The 19,999-nt window shown below is 38.4% G+C and overlaps 1 protein-coding gene across 1 annotated transcript in view; it reads right to left on the bottom strand.

Moving 5' to 3' along the window:
* The window catches only part of L3MBTL2 (L3MBTL histone methyl-lysine binding protein 2), a 49,641-nt gene that overhangs the window by 8,802 nt on the left and 20,840 nt on the right, over positions 1 to 19,999 (bottom strand). The window contains exons 6-14 of the mRNA XM_070947049.1: positions 19,820 to 19,937; positions 17,020 to 17,154; positions 14,960 to 15,048; positions 12,552 to 12,783; positions 7,361 to 7,437; positions 4,011 to 4,115; positions 2,395 to 2,542; positions 755 to 837; positions 17 to 251 (exon numbers count right to left, since the gene is read on the bottom strand). Of these exons, the coding sequence (XP_070803150.1) occupies positions 17 to 251; positions 755 to 837; positions 2,395 to 2,542; positions 4,011 to 4,115; positions 7,361 to 7,437; positions 12,552 to 12,783; positions 14,960 to 15,048; positions 17,020 to 17,154; positions 19,820 to 19,937 (1,222 nt within the window). The remainder of the gene's footprint in view (positions 1 to 16; positions 252 to 754; positions 838 to 2,394; positions 2,543 to 4,010; positions 4,116 to 7,360; positions 7,438 to 12,551; positions 12,784 to 14,959; positions 15,049 to 17,019; positions 17,155 to 19,819; positions 19,938 to 19,999) is intronic.

Raw genomic sequence — 19,999 nt, forward strand, 5'->3', positions numbered from 1 at the left:
TGTTTATTTTTCTCACCTGGACTCACTGGTGGCTGCAGCTGGTAACCTATCAATTCACACCAACCCACAGGATAGATATCTGGTGATTCACAGTCTACCCACTGGTCATATTCACTGTCCCAACCATCAAAGTGAATTCTGAGGAGCCGATGGACTATCCTTTTTACTGTTGCCACACAGATAAGTCTTGGCTCCATCAGGTCTACTGCTTCTATTTTAGCACCCACTTTGAAGCCATGATTTGGACAATCCTAAAAAGATAAAAGCAAATACATAATACATGTTACACATTCTTTAAATCCGGCAATCTAAATCTTTGCAAAAATGTTTCTACATTAAATTTTATTGTGAAAATTTATCAACAGGTTTCGAAAGTATAAAATGGTCTAGACACAAAATATTCAATGAATCAAAGAAAGAACTAAAATGCAAATAGGCATGCACTAATTCCAGAGCTCAAGTTAAAACAGAAAACATTTTGAACATGAAGAGGTTCTATCTATCTAGATCCTGTAGAGGCTCATTTGTAGTAGAATATGAATTAAATTAGAATATTATTTTTAATTGGTTACTATTGAATTCACATTTTTTTCACAAGGACTGGTACTGTGAATAAAAATGGAAGCCAGCATGAAGAAAAGGAAGAAGGGGATGAGGGAATGGAATGTTACACAAATGCTTCCATTAAATATTATCTGCTATTTATCAGGACAGAGACTTTTTTTATCATCTTGCCTGTGAATACAGTACTCACCACATTGAAAAGACGTGCTGGTGCAGATTTTGACCTAGTCTTGTCTAAATAGCTTGTCCAACTGAAGATCTTAGCATCATATCCTAAAATATGAAATTGGGAGTTTTCTGACATGAGAAAGAGGAAGGAAAAACTAACACACCAAAATCAGAAAAAGATGGACATTATCAGAAGACATAGTGGCAACCTTTAAGATAAATGCTTCATCCTCATAGGTATAACTGACAAAAAGAAAGACATAATCTATCGGAATACAGACCAAAACTATTTTTATAAAATACAGATTAGCATTAATAATTGCGGAATTTATTATATGGAGCCCCAAGATCCAGTACTTTGATATTTTTAGCTCTGGATGGGGTGGCACTGCCCCAGATGGATCGGGCCACAACTTGATGGTTCTTCTGGACTTGCAAATCCTGTTCAAAGAGCAAGTGGCAGTCACAGCTAGAACTGTGACTGTACAACTTCAGATTGTGCACCTGTTGCTGCCTCACCTGCATCAGGAAACCCTGCACTCAGTTATTCAATCCCTAGTCATCTCACATTTCAACTATTGCAATGCTCACTACATGGGGCTATCCTTGAAGAACATTCAGAAGCTGCAGCTAGTGCAGAGTGTGATGGTGTGGGCAATTTTGGAGGCCCCAAGAATGACTCATTTAATATCCTTCCTCCACAAGCTACACTGACTGCTGGTTTGTTTCTGGGTACAATTCAAGATGTTGGTAATCACCTTTAAAGCCCTTCATAGCATTGGTTGAGGCTACTTGCAGGAACATCTCATCCCAATGGGTTTAGCCCATCCCACCTATGCCAGAAGAGGAGGCATGCTGTGGGCCCCATTGGACAGCGTATTCTGGTAGATGGTGTCCAGGAGAAGAGCCTTCTGTGCCATTGTGCCTGCCCTTTGGAATATCTTACTCCCTGGAATGAGGTCGGCGCCAATCCTCCTGACTTTCTGCAAGAGTTTAAAGATCTGGCTGTGCCACTTGGCTTAGGGCTCCAATGGAGGGATGGGGACAGATTAATAATAGATCACGCCCCCACCCCATCCACTCATCTGACTCCCTCCTTCCCCATCCTTTAGGTAGGATTCAGTGTTTATCTTTTTATTGTGTATACTGTAGGTTTTGTATTATTTTCTCTTTTTAATATTGTAAACCGCTCAGAGTTACCTTGTGCTAGGATGGGTAGTCAATAAATTTAATTAAATTTTAAAAATAAAGTAATTATTTAAAAGAGCAAAGAGAAATATTAGTATGAACAAAAACATTTGCATAACCATCTCCAATAAAAAAGCGGTGAAAAAAAAAAGAGAGATTCTTCTTCAGAACAACCAGAGGACAGCAAGAGGATTCCAACCAAACCTGCCCTTCCAAGAGAAAAGTACAGGAGCAGCTGATCATATTCTGTCTTTAATGCCAAAAGGAAAAACCCACAAATACAGTATGAAACAGCCTTGTCCAGTCTTCCACTGTTCAAATAAGTTGGGACTCTAACTCTGCCATAAAAAGCACTAGGTTAAGGCAGGCTGGTCCAATGTGACAAGGTTTTTTTCCCCAAACTATCTTATAAAAAGGAACTGTGCCAATTTTACCATAAAAGCAAACCAAGAAAAAGCAAATTGGGAATCTCACCTTTTGGTGGAATCAGCTCTATATTGTTATTCTTACAGAAGCCAGCAGGGAAAATGGAATGCAGGGACCCATGATAGCAGAACCATTCAGAATCACTTTCGGAAGTTGTGCCATCAATGCCAAGCATAAGATAACCATCTAAAAGGACCTAAACATATTAGATAAAGACATATTTTATGGTAGCAATTCCCAACTTCACCAAAGTCAAATGAAGAAATCTGAAGCAGATATATAATTGGAAAGGCCAAAGCTAGGTGGCTTGCCATGTTATCCCATTTATTTTATAGAAATTTATTCTTCAGTTTTCTTCCATGGAGAACTTTTCTTCCAAAGACCTTATGAAGCCTAAGCATCTACTTTTTAAAAACCTACTTTAAAAATAGTGGTTCCCTAGTTCACACAAAAAAAGAAAAACTGGGCTCCTAAATACCTATTAAAAGAAAAAATATGTCTACAAATTCACACTAAGACAAGTTCTCCTGGGGTGAGTTCAACAATCTCAGCACCCCTTTTTATATCCCCCAAAGATTCCTAACTCAGTTTTGTTAGTTTACTGACTGCAGTTACATTTTAGTTACTTACACATGTCAAGGAGCAAAGTCTGGTGCACCCTAAAGTTTAAAAAACCAGTTATATTCCATTCCTTCTATAGAAGTTATAAATTCTGGGGCTCCCCTTGAAGAGCACCCGGAGGGGCTCCAACTGGTCCAGAATGCAGCCACGCAGGTAATTACAGGAGCTGCATGGCGCTCCCACATAACACCGCTCCTGCGCGAGCTGCACTGGCTCCCAGTCTTCCGGGTGCACTTCAAGGTGTTGGTTACCACCTTTAAAGCGCTCCATGGCATAGGACCTAGTTATCTTCGAGACCGCCTGCTGCTACCGACAACCTCCCATCGACCCGTGCGCTCCCACAGAGAGGGCCTCCTCGGGGTGCCATCAGCCAAACAATGTAGGCTGGTGACCCCCAGGAGGAGGGCCTTCTCTGTGGGGGCACCTACCCTATGGAACCAGCTGCCCCCAGAGATAAGGAGAATCCAAGACCTCGGTGCCTTCCGCCGTGCCCTTAAAACTTTCTTTTTTCAGCAAGCCGGGCTGGCTTAACATATTTTTAAATATTTTTAATTGGTTTGTCATTTTAAACTGGGGCCAAATTAATATATATTCTTTTAATTGTTTTTAATGTTTGTATTGTATGTTTTTATCTGGCTGTACACTGCCCTGAGTCCCTCAGGAGAAGGCGCAGTATATAAATTTGAAATAAAATAAAATAAATAAAATAAATAAATAAATTGAAAGTCTAATAATGCAACCAGAAAGAAGGCTCAAGAGCTATCAATAAAAAGTCATAGTGGAGCTAATCCATTTTTTAATTCATTAAGGTATACTTTTTTTCCCAGAAATGAAAAAAGCAGAAAAATCTATATGACAACATAGGAGGAAGGGGAGTATTTCTTTCTCTCCCAGGTCCAATATAAGGATGACCCATGTCTGAATAAGGCTGATTAGCTAATAAAAGCGTTATCAGCAAGCACATAATTCCCAATTCCATCAGGACCAAGGATAGCAAGAGTAATATTTGTATTACTACAGTCACTTTTGCTTCTTCACAATACCTTACAGATGGTAGCCACACAAATGTTGCCAGGATTCAGAGGATCAATAGCTTCCAATTTCATGCCTTCTTCAAACCAGCCGCCTGCTGGATAGACAGCACGTACCTATAATAGATGATAGGAGAAAGTGACAAATGGGAATCAAACATGTGAATATCTATAGGAAGATGCTGAGATTAGTGGACTGATCAACAACTCAATCTAATGGGGCAGAGCCTTAAGTTTTAATTGCTTTTCAAATAAAGCTTATTGATTAGTTTTGATCAAGCTGCTCCCTTATCATTCTGACTTCTTAGATATTAGAGGAGAGCTATCACTTTAATATCACAATACAGTGCAAGAGCCTACAGGATAAACATGCAAAAAGTTGAATAATTTAAGCTGCAAATATATATAAAAACACACATCTAGTTCACATTTTCTATCACTCATCATATTTCTATTTGGATCTGAAGTCGGCACATAAAAAGGAAGGGCTCTTACTGAGGATGGAATATTGGCTCTGTTCCTGAGATGTTATTCTAACCACATTTTCTTCTGATATCCCAAGCCTTGTTGGATTATTCTGGCTGTGGCTAATGAGAATTTCAACAACAAGTCAAGATGGTTTGTTCATACCCTAAATAGTATGCCAGGAACTGCAAAAGTGGAGTAGAATTATATAAAGTTTTAAAAATGGGTGGGGATGAAAATGAAATATCAGTGAAATATTCTTTATTACAATTAACGTAAACATTTAATACACAATATGATCTCATCTAGTGGTGTGGTGCAAATAATTTAACAACCAGTTCTCTACCCTAATGATTGGTTGGGTGAGTGTGGCCGGGATGGGCGTGGCCAGGGGGGCTTGACAGCACTCAGCCTCCTGCAGCACTCTGCCAGCCAAAACGGGGCGCAGAGGTTAATTACAAAATGTGGGCTTTGCTTTGTGACATCCAAATCCAGCGAGCAAGTGGTGTGAACTGCAGAGAAAATACACTTTTGTTTGGTTATGAAGAAATATCCCCAAAGTCAGATGTACACTAAATGTAGACTGACTTTTAGCTACACACCTCCCCAGCAAACAACAAATTTTGAAGCTCCAGGTAAAGAGGATTCATTTTAGGATGAGTAACCACAGTTTGCATGTTGGAGGTACCTAAAGGAATGCTGGGAAACTTTTTATTTTAAAGAACATTTGAGGGAGAGGTGCAGAATAGCCCTTCTCTGCCTGAGACTGTAGAGACCTGGCACCAATCACAACACTTTTTGTGAAGCAACTGAGAGGGTAAACCACTAGTATATGAAAATAAGAGCAAACTCCACTCCCTTCTAGTACTGATGATGTTACCTAGTTTGGTAATGAAACATCTACAAGAAAACCATCAAGCTCAGAGAGCACCAAGGACCCCGCAGTTCAACCCTGAGCTACAAATATTCTCTTCTATTGATAAACATTTTGGTTAGAGGGACTCAGAGCCTGCCTCATATGAGATGGCTCCCAGTGGATTTCATTCTAAATTTTGATATGATTTCTGTAAATAAGGAATGTAGTATTATATTTGATCCTCAAATACATCAAAAAAATACAAAGCTAAGGGATAAACAAATAAAAAACAGATTTGAAAAAAGAAAAGGCTCAGGAAAGAAAAAGAGTGAAAGTATAAGAAAGAAAGAGGAAAAGAAGGAACACTGAAAAAGAATGACTTCCAATTTTCTTTGGTACAGATATAAGTAAAAAAATATATCAAACTCTTACTCTAAGATTAACATTTGTCTACATTATTTCCATAATCCCTTATTTAATCATCAAAGCCCAGATCAACTTTTAATTTCAGTTTCTCACAAAAAGTCCAGTGATGGTTCTTATTGCTTTAATCACTATTTGTTAATGAAACCACAACTGATTTAATTGCACCAAATTCTAAATAAAACAGGAATGGAAAATCCTAAACTCTAGTGTAGACCCATGCTTCTCAACTTTGGCAACTTTAAGGTGCATGGACTTCAATTCCCAGAATTCCCCAGGCAGCATGAAATTCACCCATTTTAAACTTGCCAAGCCTGAAAAACGCTGATCTACAGATAGGGATTTTTCCATTCCTCTTTTACTGGTTCCTACTTACTTATGAGCAATCATAACACAAAATCACCCCCCAGTAATGATCATGCAAAATCCCCATTTCAAACTCGCCCCACAGTAATGTGCATGCAAAAATCCCAACTATTTTCCCGCACCACCATGGAAGCCAAAATGGGGCCTGGGGTGGCGTGCAAAGCCTTCTGGGCCCCATTTTGGGCTACGATGTCCCCCGTGCCCCATTTTGGGCTGGAAGGCCTCCTGCACCACCCTGAAAGCCAACATAGGGCATGTAGGGGGAATCCTGGGAGGAGAGGGGAGGGGCCAGCCAGAGGTGGGATTAGCCAGTTCTCTGAACTGGTAAAAAATTTAACAACTGGTTTGCCCGAATTGGTGCAAACCGGCTGCAGCCCACGCCTGATCTCATCTCCTTATACTCTCTTTTTACAACCCTGTAATCCCTTAATTCAGGGTACAGTCAGGGCGACTGGATGGAGCTAAGTATTTACTGGCTGGATGCCCTTCCTGACACCACATGGAGTTTGCAGCAGATATTTTTTCTTTGCACCCTAGGAGAGAAATATCTAGCACTACCTAGGATTGAACTCTCAACCTTCCACATGGGAGGTGAGTATCTTCAGCATTAGGGCACCATACCACTCTATGATCACAGCTACTTATATCTCAATTATTTCCCAGATATTTAAAACACACACACTCTCTCTCTCTCTCCCTCTCTCTCTCTCTCTCTCTCTCCCTCCCTCCCTCTCCCTCTCTGTCTCCCTCTCCCTCTCTGCCTTCCCTCCCCCTCTCTCTTTCCCTTTCCTTCCCTCCCACCCCTCTCTCTCCTCAGATATGGGGAAAGTGGAAAGAAACATGATGGTATGAAAATTTGATGATGATGGGAAAATAATCAGCTGGGCAGAAGGGTGTTGAGGGTTGCATTTGACTTAGCCAGCCATCCTCAGATCTGGGGAAAGCAGAGGAAGGCTGGTTTAGTCTTATAATTATTCTTTTTTTTTTAATCACTAAAAGCCAGTTCTGTGTCTCTGGAAAAAGTTTCCAGAGACACATCTTCATCTTCCCTTTAGCTCCCAGAGATTCATTTCTTCCCTACATCAGTCAAATTCTTATACTGTGTTTCTTGGACATCACCAAATCCACCTCACTGTACTGCATAAGAAAGATTTCAATAGTTTCACAGAATATATCCAAATTACTTTTTGTTTTACTCATTTTAGCTAACTCTATCCTGCAGGACAGCACTATGAACCAAACTCATTCCTACCTTTTTGAAGAGATATGGAACAGCATCACAGTAGATTTTCCGGAAGGTAGGATGGTTTGCCATATCATTATTCTTTTCTTCCATCAGGAAAGACATATAAAGACAGCAGTTAGAATTAGGGGAGAGGGGATTTCTAGCTATTCATAATCTTTAAAAAGGAAAAATAGTACAGTACAATGGGACATTAGCAATCTCAAATTATTTCTAATTTCCAAAGTAATGCGATATATGTATATATATCTTAGTTGCGTATAATATAAATTTAATGTATTTACAATAAGAAATATGTCAGAGTTTTGCAGAGTGATTAGTATTATGAGATAAACCCAGGAGCAAAAACACAGCACACAGAGCCTTTTAGATAATTAACAGTGGTTTATATACAACTAAATATATACATACTTATAGTGGTAGATACCTTGTCATACAGCTACAGACACAACGAGAGCAATGAGATACACAATGACAGAAAGATACGCCCTCTAATGGTCACCTATATATAGACACCTCTTAAAACAGTACCGGTCTTGTGTGGGCCCCACCAGAGTCTTAAACCGGTAATTCCAATGGCTGAATCATTCTCATTGCATCAGCTTTCAGTTGCGTCCGCTTACAACCTTACATCAGCTTACAGCTATTAAATCTACATTACCTGACACTCCTCCCATTTAAAGTTGTACAGCTGATAATCCGAACTCTTTAACATAGTTCTTATATTTTTCTACAGATACAAGTTTAGATAACATATCAGCTAAGTTACAATCACTGGAACAATGCTGTAATTTGATCGGTTTCTCCTTCACAGCTTCTCTAACATTACAATATTTAATGAATACATGTTTACTTCTACTCCTAATGCGATCTCCTGTCACCATTGTTATACACCTTTCAATAACAACATTTCTGTCACTGTGTTATGTGTTTGCCAGCTGAGTGTCCATTCTGAGCAGTACGGTAGTCTGCCAGAGAACTTATCTATAGCAATAGAGATAAGTCTGGTCTTGTGAGACATTGGACTACTGCGCATGTCTACATTCTTTCTTTTCTAACTTCCTGATTTATACTTCTTTTGTTCGTCTCTGAGATGAGCTGCCGGTAAAGATGTAGTTATCTAGTTTTGTTTGTTTTTATAATAAAATCCTTATTAGAATATATACTTCGGGTTTTCTTTCTTTGAAAGTATACAGTATGGAAAACAACATCCATTCACCTCTAATTAATTACAATTTCCCCATGGGGAGAACGAGGCTAATTCACGCTTCGACAATTTCATGGTAACTTTGAGGTTGATATTTAACACTGTATGCTCTGACCTCACTTGCCGTGAACCGTTCAGGAGCTACACCTTTGTTACTCCTCTCTGATCTCCTTGGAATTACGTGTTCCTGTGTTACTGTTTCAGGCCTCTCCTCTTCTATATCTATGTCATCTGTACTTTCACGTTTTATCATAATTCTATCCTCTTCTAAATCTTTATCTGACTCGGTCTCAGCTTCCGATAGACTCTGTATTGGCATGAACATCTCATGATTAGCATGTATCTTGTTCCAGTTCTGCTCTGCAAAACTAGCAGACCTTGAGATTACAACTCATTTAGTACTATCTGTGAATCTGTACCCCTTCATTCCTGGCTCGAATCGAAGCTTTCTGGCCTTTGTCTGACCTTTCCTCCTAATAGCTTTTGGAATATGCATCCAGACTACTGAATGTTCTTACATGACCTAAAGTTGGTTTCCTACCATGTATCAGGAAACATGGTGTTTCTTGTACTGCCTCGCTCCATAACCTATTAACGATATAATTCGCTGTTATGGCTTCTCCCCAGAATGTCTTACTTATGCTTGCACCAGCAAGCAAAGCATCTTTCATTGTCTGAAGCACACCATTTCTTCTCTCAACCACACCTTCAGAACGTGAATATGGGTTTGTTTTTCTATGCCTTATGCCTAGACAGCTTAACCACCTTTGAAAGTTCTCAGACATAAACTCTGTCTCCTTGTCTGTTTGAAGCTGACATACATTATATCCATGCTGTCGTTCTACGAATGCTACTCCTTCCCTGAACTGTTGCAATACCTCAGTCTTATTTTTCAGTAAATAACAATATCAGTATCTATTGTAATCGTCAACTATGACTAATGTATATCTTGCACCTCCTAAAGAGGATGTCATACAGGGGTGAAATGTAAAATTTATTACTATCGGTTCTGTGGGCATGGCTTGAGGGAGGGTGTTAATGTGACTGGGGTGGGCATGGCCAACTTTTTTTAAAAAAAACTTTTTAAAGCATTTTTTCTAATGCTTTGAAAAGCCTCTGCCAATCAGGCAACTCAGCTGGGATCATCAGAGACTTTTCAAATCATTTTTTTTACCACCTCTTCGGCCAAGTGGTTGCAGACAAAAATGCTTTGAAAAGGCTCTGACAATCCCAGCTGAGCCATGCAATCATTAGAGGCTTTTTTTTTTTACTTTTAAAAGCATTTTTTCGTTGGAAGAGGTTGTAGAAAAAATGCTTTTAAAAGTTTTTTAAAAAAGCCTCTGATGATCGTGCAGCTCAGCTGGGCATGGTGGTGGTGGGGGGGCGCGCACAGGGATTTTTGCTACCGTTTCTCTGAACCACCCGTCGCCATCACTACCAGATAGGGCAATCCGGTCTGAACTGGGAGCATTTCACCCCTGGTGTTATAGGACCAACCAGATCAACATAAACTAATTGTAATACCCTGTTTGTAGTTCTAGCACTTTTCTTACTTACAGGATACAGTTTAGCTTTTGAGTCTTTACATACAGAACAATCCAAATATGCATTACATTTCTTTAAGTTCAGTCCCTCAGCTATGTCCGGCATTTTCCTCAACACGTTAAAACTTACATTCCCTAATTTTCTATGTAACAGGTGTATACAGTTGTCATGTGTAGAAACATTTTTAAGAACTCGTGCACAATTATGTTCTTGCATTCCAAGAACATACAGACCATCCTTTTTAACACCTTGTGCACATACCTGTTCATTCTTAATTGTATATAGTCCCTCAGCAAATATTATTTCCTGCCTGTCTAACATGGATATACTTAATAAATTATGCTCTAAAGCAGGTACATATAACATGTTGTACAATGTAGCATCTATTTCTGGTACATACACTTTACTCTCCCCTTTTACAGCAGCTTTCTGTCCATCGGCCAGACTAACCCACGTTTTCCTTGCTGGTTTCAAACCAGAAAACACATGTGGATCATTAACAATATGTTGGCTTGCCCCACTGTCCAACAACCACATATTCCTGTTGTGTTCATTTGTTGATGCTGCCAGGGAAAACAACGCTGGAGAATTGCTCCACGTTAGCTGATTAATTCTGCTCCCTTGTCTCGCTGCCCCTTTGTTCCTCTTCTCAGGACAGCGTCTCTAGAGATGTTCAGTAGAACCACACTTGTAGCATCTCATCGCAAAGTTAACTCTTTCAGCTGCTCTGCCGGCATCCTGGACTGTTGCAGATGCTGGTTTGTGCTGAATGCTCTCTCCTCCCTTTCCTGGTCTCCTCTCCAGCTGTTTCTGTTCCTCCTCCAACAACCAACTAGTCAAGTACGCCATCGTTAAGTCCTGTTCTTGCATGGACTTAAGACTGTTCACAAGAATGTCCCATGAACTGTCCAAGGAACAAAGTACCACATACACCTTGTATGCCTCCGTATATTTCATTCCCCTTTCTTCCAACTCGAGGAATGTCCCTCTCATGTTCTGTAAATTGTGGACACACACTCTCCTCGCTTCAGCTGTGCCTTATACAGCCTCCTAGTCAGCAACACTTTACTGCCTGCAGTCTCTCTCACATATACGCTGCACAACGCCTCCCAGCACTCTTTCACAGACTGGAGATCCCTCACGTGTATTAGCTGACTATCTTCCGAGGCAAGGATTATGCTGACTAATGCCTTTTGGTTTTTTCTCTGATCCCCATCATCCAGGACTGCTGGTGGATTAGTAACAATCGTCCACAACTCCTCCCTCCGCAGGTACATCTCCATCTTCACATTCCAGGAAAGGTAATTAATCTCATTCAGCCGAGACTACCAGGAAACCTCCTCCCATTACACCGATGGAGGCCATGCTGCCTGCTAACCACGATTTAAACCACTTACTCTGGTGCAAGCTCACACTGCGATTCTCTTTCCTCTAGGCTCACTAGTCACTAGCCGCTCTGGCCTTCACTGTGGACTGGGCCCATAATCTGTCAGAGTTTTGCAGAATGACTAGTATTATGAGATAAACCCAGGAGCAAAAACACATCACACATCACATAGTCTTTTAGATAATTTATAGTGGTTTATATACAACTAAATATATACATACTTATACCAGTGGTGGGTTTCAAATTTTTTTACTACCGGTTCTGTGGGTGTGGGTTGGTGGGCATGGCTTGGTAGGCGTGTAAAATCTCCATTCCCATCCCAATCCAAGGGAAGGTTACTGCAAAATCCCCATTTCCTCCCAATCAGCTGGGACTTGGGAGGCAGAGAATAGATGGGTGCGGAGCGAGTCAGAATTTTTACTACCGGTTCTCCTAACTACTCAAAATTTCCGCTACCGGTTCTCCAAAACTGGTCAGAACCTGCTGAAACCCACCTCTGACTTATACATGGTAGATGCCTTATCATGCAGCTACAGACACAAGGAGAGCAATGAGATACATGATGAGAGAGAGATACGCCCTTTAATGGTCACCTATATATAGACACCTCTTAAAATGGTACCAGTCTTATGTGGGGGCCCCCAGAGTCTTAAACCAGCGATTCCAATGGCTGAATCATTCTCATTACATCAGCTTTCAGTTGTCTCCACTTACAACCTTACATCAGCTTACAGCTATTAAATCTACATTACCTAACAAAATAACATTTATAAAAAAGGAAAGAGAGAAAATCAGGTTGAATGTATTCTAATGCAATTTCTCCTAACTATTGCTGATCTGTGAGAGTACTTTGGTAGTTCATCTGTCTGTCTATCTGAAAAGGTTAAAAACTATTGTTTTAGGATAATATCCAGTGAACCAAAGTAGATACGAATTGCCTGGTGTACTCACAAATATTAAGAAGGGACTGCCACTGCTATCCAATGGGTAAATATAAATGTCTGGCCTCAATCCCTGAAAATCCTGAGTGATTGCTGTTTGCATCCAATATGAAAACTCACCTGTTTTTTTCATGTTATGGCCAACCCTTCTGGACCAGCCTACAGGATGGATTAGAGGGCTCCACATATGGCACCAGAAATCATCATCACTGTCTCCATCCTCATAGAGAAGCCTCAGCCGGCCACCAATTACAGTATCCACAATGGCCATTCGTGTTTGGGATATGCAGGCCTTGTTCACTACTTCTACCCTCATGCCTTGGCGGAAAGGATACTTCATGCTCTCAGTCATCTAAGTAAACCAGAAAGTGCACATGAAGGTGGATGATAAATTCTTTGGGAAACCCCACAACTCCAGAGCCAAAATCAGAGTTTTCAAAATTAATTTCCATTAAAGGAGTTAAAGCCCCACAACTCTGCAAAACAGAAACATGGGCACATTACTATATCCTAAAACCAAGATCTAATCTAATCATTTACAAAAAGTACATATTGTGAAGCTATCCCTCCATCTTATATTTCTTCAAACACACAGGGAAGCGATTTGGAATAGAACCACTGTATGAGAAAAGTAGAAAACTTAAATCTTTCCCTTAGCCCTATGGGTTAGCCATTCTTTTTCAGCTGTAATTATTTAAAAAAAATAGCAGAAGAAAAAAAAATGTTATTAAATAATGCGAATGAAAATGGAATTAAAGTTTCCCCTTCATGCCTATAATAGTCACATTCAGGATCAGATCACAGTGTAATCTGAAAAAGTAAACACAATTGGGTAGCAGTCTTATTGTTATTTTATGTATTGGGTTCTTTAGTAATCTGCAAATCAGGAAGTGCTGCAACAACGATCACGAGCTCCTTAAGTGGTTTATTGCAAGCTGGTTTCGCCATCTCTGCACTGAATTGAGATGATGGGATAATAATGACTTAATTAAAGTTTTTAAAAATCCTTCATAGGCAGGGGCAGGATTTACTGTTCCCCCCCCCAGCTTTAAGACCGATTCTGCTTGATTTTATTCTAGAATTTCTCAACTAGTAATAGAGCTGTGAAAGTATAGTTATCTTAATCCCTAAGAGAAATAACACAAAGAAAAAGAAAAATTGTTTATCTCCTATTTCTTCTTAATGAATAATAACATTATTTAATATCATCAGAGCACATACATTGATTTAATGGATAGCTATACTATATTGAAATGAAACTTTTTGAGCAGTAAGTCCTTAAAATGATCAATATCTTATTTTCATTGAGAAACTTAAACACACAAAAATTCTTCCTTAAATTCAGCATTTCATTACTTCATATTGATTACAAAGAAATACCTTTTTGGGGGGATAAAATATACTTTCACAAGGATAGCAAAATGACAAATAGAGGTTTTGTTATAGTGACCATATATCCTTTATTACAAAGGATAATCCTTTATTTCAGAAATTGGGTCTTTAGGTTTATTTTTTCAAAAACTCACTTTTATCCTTTTTTTGATCATTAACTTTCACTGTACAAATAGTACAACTTAATGCATCATCTTTTACACTGATGTGAAAAATATGGAAACTGAATTGTCTTTTTAAAATAAATTTACCCATACTGTTTGATTTTAAATATGTTTTATTAGAATAAGTGTCCTTGTTTGAAGGCTGGAGCTTGAGCAAATGCTGCCGCTTGTTGAGGCTTGCCACCCTGTAAAGCAGGATGCAGATTGGCCAAAAATGGGGGGAAATAGGCAGGTGGGGGCAGTTGCAGCACTCCTAAGGTCATAAGTGCAACCAGTGTGATGGAATGCAGTGGGCTGGATTCACAAGAGGAAGGGGTGCATTCCAGAGGAGTAAAAGACTCCTCAGTTCAAATACCTTGTGTGAGAGAAAGAGAGTGAAGACAGACCCTCTCAGTATCTGTTTCATGTAAGTAGTAGTCTGCTTCAGTTAGGCAAGATTCTGTCTACAGGTGTAGAACAATAAAGAAATCAGTTTGGAAGAATCACTATGTGATTTCTTGGTTTTTTTGAGGTGAGCTGCCAAGCCTTCAAATTTTGGTCATGTCACTGTGTTGCACTGTAACTGCTATAACTCTGGGTCCGGTCCATAAGTTCATTTTTTGGTCATAATTCAACAGTTAATTTCATAATTTCATAATTTCAACAGTTCATGAACGAATAGTTATAAATCAAGGATTATCTATATTCAGAGAGTGCATGAACTTCAGAGATAAAGGATATGTTTTAACTACTAGATGCATAAGGTATTCATAAATTTTTTTATTACGATATGCTATTTCTAAACAGTGTTAAAATAAATACTAAATTAGAATGACCTTCTTTCACCATTATGTTGGTTATAAATCCCCTCTCCAAGTATTCTATGCAGCATTAACTCTGGGAATTAATTTACTTGCCACTTATACCTGATTTGAATGAGCTACTGGAAAACTAGATTAGTCTGAATAATTTTGCTAGAGTTCCCATCCTCACCTTTAAATGGAAATCAACTGGGATTGTCCGAGCCCCCACCAATTTTTTCATAAGGTACCCTCTCCAGTTTGTAAACTTTGAATGGATAGCTGTATAGAAAGATTTAAGAAAGTCAGTGTAATATGTCTTTTGTATCTGTGGAAGTATACAGAACTGAATCAAACTCCTTCTAGTTAGATTCTTTTTGGTTATATTTGCCCTGCTGAACATTTTTCTGGAATCAGTACAGAGACCTTTGAATAGAGGGTCTAAATAATGATTAAGCATCAACATCTTGCTGCAGTGAATATAGTATGTACTCAATTTTCCAACAATGGTATTATCTCTCTAAATAGGTAGCTGTTTCAGTGAAGTACAATCTTCATACAGTAATGGCCAAAATTGTGGAAATGTTTTGGGAAAAGTGTATTTTTGAGGTTTGTTGGCTAATAACACCACTTTTTTTGGAGTTTCAAGATAATCATATTCCATTGCTGGAATGGCCTGGGAATAGCCCAGACCTTAACCCAATTGAAAAATCTATGGAGCTAATTAAAGAAACTTGGAGTCAGAAGCGACCCAGCAATAAAACCCAGTTAATAGAAGCAATCATTCAATCTTGGTTTCATATTATAACAGCTGTAGAACTAAAAGACTTGGTTCACTCCATGGGAAGACATTGTAAGGCCGTAATTCATGCTAAAGGTTACCCAACTTTAACTGACGTGATAATTTTTGTATATTTCGTTTTTTCTATGGTGATAATTTTTGTATATCTTGCTTTTTCTGTTACACTTTTCTTCTTTATCCTGTAACTGCTATTCTAATAGCAAATCCTTCATAAAAGTTATTGCATTACATTCTTGATTAAATTATCTTTCCATTGATATATAATTTTATGGTACTACTCCAAAAAAAGTGGTGTTATTAGCTAGTTTTAGAAAACACACTTTTTTTTTTAAATTTGATTTATATGCGGCCCTTCTCCGGAGACTCAGGGCGGCTTACAATGCGTTAAGCAATAGCCTTCATACTTTTGTATATTTATACAAAGTCAGCTTATTGCCCCCACAAACTGGGTCCTCATTTAACCTACCTTAGAAAGGATGGAAGGCTGAGTCAACCTTGAGCCTGGTAAGATTCGAACCTGCAGAAATTGCAGGCAGCTGTGTTAATTACAGGGTGCATTAAACCACTGTACTACCAAGGCTCTTTTCCCAAAAGGTTTCCACAATTTTGGCCACTACTGTATATACTGTATTGCAAAGTATTATATACTGTCACTTTTCCCCCATTGTGCTAGTTAAGCAGAAAAGCAGACCAAGTCTGATCTAATGCAAGGAGGTGCTCCAAAAATTTTATATTTATTTGGTAGAATATTCACAAATCATATGAGCGATTAAAGCAGGGGTGTCAAACTCATGGCTCACAGGCTGGATGTATCATGTGCTGGCCACGCCCACCCCCGTTTTACCAAAGGGGGGGGGAAGTCACGATACGTCACGTGATGACAATGTGACGATGTGAGTTTGACACCCCTGGATTAAACTATCAAGACAAATGTTAGCAGTATTACTATATTGTCTGATGATCAAATCACCATATAAATCAATCTTCTTAAAGTCACTGCTTTCCAGATGTGCTGAATTACAACTCCTGTAATATCCAGGCACAATTGTTGTTCAACATATTAAAAAAGCACCCTTAAATGACTCTAAAAATGAAAATGCAACAATATTGTAAAAATAGAAATTGTTAGTTAAAACAATAGCTATGAAAGAAGTATTGCAAAAAATGTGGATGAAAAAATGGCATTGAACAGATTTCAGTAAGTATACTGGCCAAGAAAATGTCTATGCTATCTACACAGCCTCCATACCCATTTCTTGTCTTTCACTTAAATTTTCCAGATAACATGCAACTTAAATATTCTACAGTGATGCTTTCGATTTGCCTAATTTATATTTCCACAGCAGTATAATCACTAGCATAAATACATATAAAGTATCTTTCTTAGATGAGAAGAAAAGGAAATTATGAGTTGTAAAGTTCTATAACTGACCAAGACTTAAGATACTTACTCTGGGGTGGCACCAGAATTTTGCTGTTAATGGCACACCAACCAACTGGATGCACTTCCATAGTACCTAAGTTGACCCAGAAGTCATGACTGGAATCATTTTCAAAGCCTTCATAACGCAGCAGTGCCTTGTAACCTGCCAAAATTGAAGTTTTGAAGACAGGAACAGATCAATCCCCATCCCTAAAAATACAGATTATTGTTTTTGAAGATTCCTGGGCATATCTGGGATTTTGAGGAATTACTAGGAATAAAATACTGATGTAGGCTTTCATGGCTAGTATCTGTTGGATAGTGTTGGGCTTCAGGATTTAGTGACCATGATCTAGAGAACAGACATTTCTGATGTTTTGCTGGCAAATGTGGCTGGTTATGCAAACCACTTTGGCTCTAAAAATGTCAGCCACGGCAAAAAGTCAGGAAATTTATTTTCTAGACCACAATCACTAAACCTTGAAGATTAATACTGCTTATGAGGAACAACATGTCAAAATGTGTATTATAAAAATCTAAATATTCACATTAAAATAACTGACAAACGGGTTGGTCCAGAAATTACAGCTAGTCTTCAACTGACAACAGTTCATTTAGTGACCATCTGAGGATACAATAGCACTGAAAACATCACTTATGACTGTCTTTCGCACTTACAAGCCCTGCAGCAGGCCCATGGTCATATGATCAAAATTAGGATGCTTGGCAAAGGTTTATATTTATGATGATTGCAGTGTCCTGGGGTCATGCAATACCTTTTGTGATCTTCTGACAAACAAAGTCAATGGGGAAGCCAGATTCACTTAACAACCATGTCACTAGCTTAACAATTGTAGTGATCCACTTAACAACTGTGGCAAGAAAGGTCATACAATGGGGCAAAATTCACTTAACAAGTGTCTCGCTTAGCAACAGAAATTTTGGACTCAACTGTGGTTGTAAGTCAAGTACTACCTATATTAATATTTTCCCAAATCTACTCTATCATATGAAAATCTTTCCATACATATGTGTAGGCATGCCTTTATATATATATATTTATCTCACTGTCCCAAAATGTTCCACATTCATCAATGATAGCAGAACCAAGGATTTTTTAAACCTCTTTTCCTTTCTTTTCCCCTGCCCCCAAAATAATAAAATTATTTATTTTTTCGCTCCTAGAAACAGTAAAGCAGAATAACTGTAGTTCTTTCATGTCTTCATTACTTTGATCTCCCTCTACTTCCTTCTTCAGATAGGCTAGAGATCCATTGAAATGTCAAGCCACAAAGCAGATTTTAAGTATAATTTTTTCCCTGATAAAATAGTCAGCTGCTGCCTTAGGAACATTTAATTAGTGGCAATAATGGACCAAAATAAAATATAATTTAAAAGAGCAAATACAATTGCAGAATTGTTGCAATTACATCCTGTCAGAAGTAAGGTGGAAGGTAAAGTTTTGAGAGTACTTTGCTGAGGGCATTTTGGGGCCTATAGATATTGTCCTATCAATCTAGCTATCATTAAGTCTTAAACAATGATAATTTGTCTTAACAGTTCCACCAGTAGTTCCTGTAGTAGTTCCTATAGATCACCTCCATTCATTCAGTTGTACATACATTAGATCACAGAGCTCCCACTAGTTATGGAAACAATTCTATATATAATGAAGTTTGTCTTTTGAAACAGTTTCATAAAATGATGCCTGACAATTTTTACAGTTTTCTTGCATCCAATCACCAGTGCTAACTTCACTATTCAATCTGAAATTCTAATAGGTACAGATAATGAGATGACAGTTCAGTACTGTTTTTCAGTTCTTAGTTAACTATCTCCTGCTAAAAGCTTGAGGTTAGAAACATGGGCAAGTTAATAAAAAATTTTTTTAATGAACCATTTTGATGGTTCAAAATATACTCCTTGGTTGAAGATTTACAAAGAATGGTGTAAGGTAGATACATAATACATACCAGAGAATGTACAAAGGTTCTGGCTGAGGGGTTGCCTCAAAATTATGTGAATTGTTTCTTTGTCAAGATCATCACAGGTTAATTAGGAATTTCTTAGAAGTCCTGAATTTTTTTGTGGGGGGGAGGGGATAGGGATATGAAGGTAGAGGCTAAGCTAATGCTTAGACCAGATCTAGTATGACTGGATAAAAATTGTGGATGCACAGATTTCTGACTTCCATCTTGAAACCAAGACAGCACACACAGAAAAGTCATTGATGGAAGACTGAGCTTCTGATGGCAGCATCCCAGTTTTAGAAAAGCTACTGCTACATTTTCATTTAGCAAGTTAGCATTCCAAGAAAAAGGGAAATATTCTTTGGAAAGGATCTATTTTTAAACCAAGCTGTGAGAATGAATGAATGAATGAATGAATGAATGAATGAATGAATGAATGAATGAATGAAAGACTGTGTTTGTGGTAGAAGTATAAATGGGTTATTTATTTATTTATTTATTTTATATAGCTGCCCATCTTATAATCAACTCTGGAATGTTGACTTGTCTAACCTGATGATCAGGCAGATATCATTAAATGTGTTGGTTAGTGTCAGGAAAACATACAACTGAAGAAAGCCATTTAGGCTATGATGTCTAATTACCTGTCAAGTGTAGGAAGCTAAAACAAAGAATTTGCAACACGTTTTGTTTCCAACTTCCACTTGAATATATCTAATGAAGGCAAGGCACCACTTCTGGGTAACTAGTTTAACACTTTATCTTGTTTATATCAACTTTTCAGACAGAAGTAGTACACATTTTAAAAAATTAAAGAAAATTCATAGTCTTTTCTATGCTCCTCCTCAAAGAATCTACCTGCAATCTTAACAACAGAAGCAATCCAATACACACGACTGGGAAGCACAGCATCGCTGTTCAATACTTCAACCTTCAGTCCTTTTATCACATCTTCCCATTGATCATAAAGGGGAACCTGCAAGAAGAATGGAAGCAAGATAACTGAGGGTAAAGCAGGGAAAAGAAAAAAATATTGGC

The sequence above is a fragment of the Pituophis catenifer genome, unplaced genomic scaffold (genome assembly GCF_029215685.1).
Source record: "Pituophis catenifer annectens isolate HBS135680 unplaced genomic scaffold, rPitCat1.0.hap2 SCAF_7, whole genome shotgun sequence".
Lineage (NCBI taxonomy): Eukaryota > Metazoa > Chordata > Lepidosauria > Squamata > Colubridae > Pituophis > Pituophis catenifer.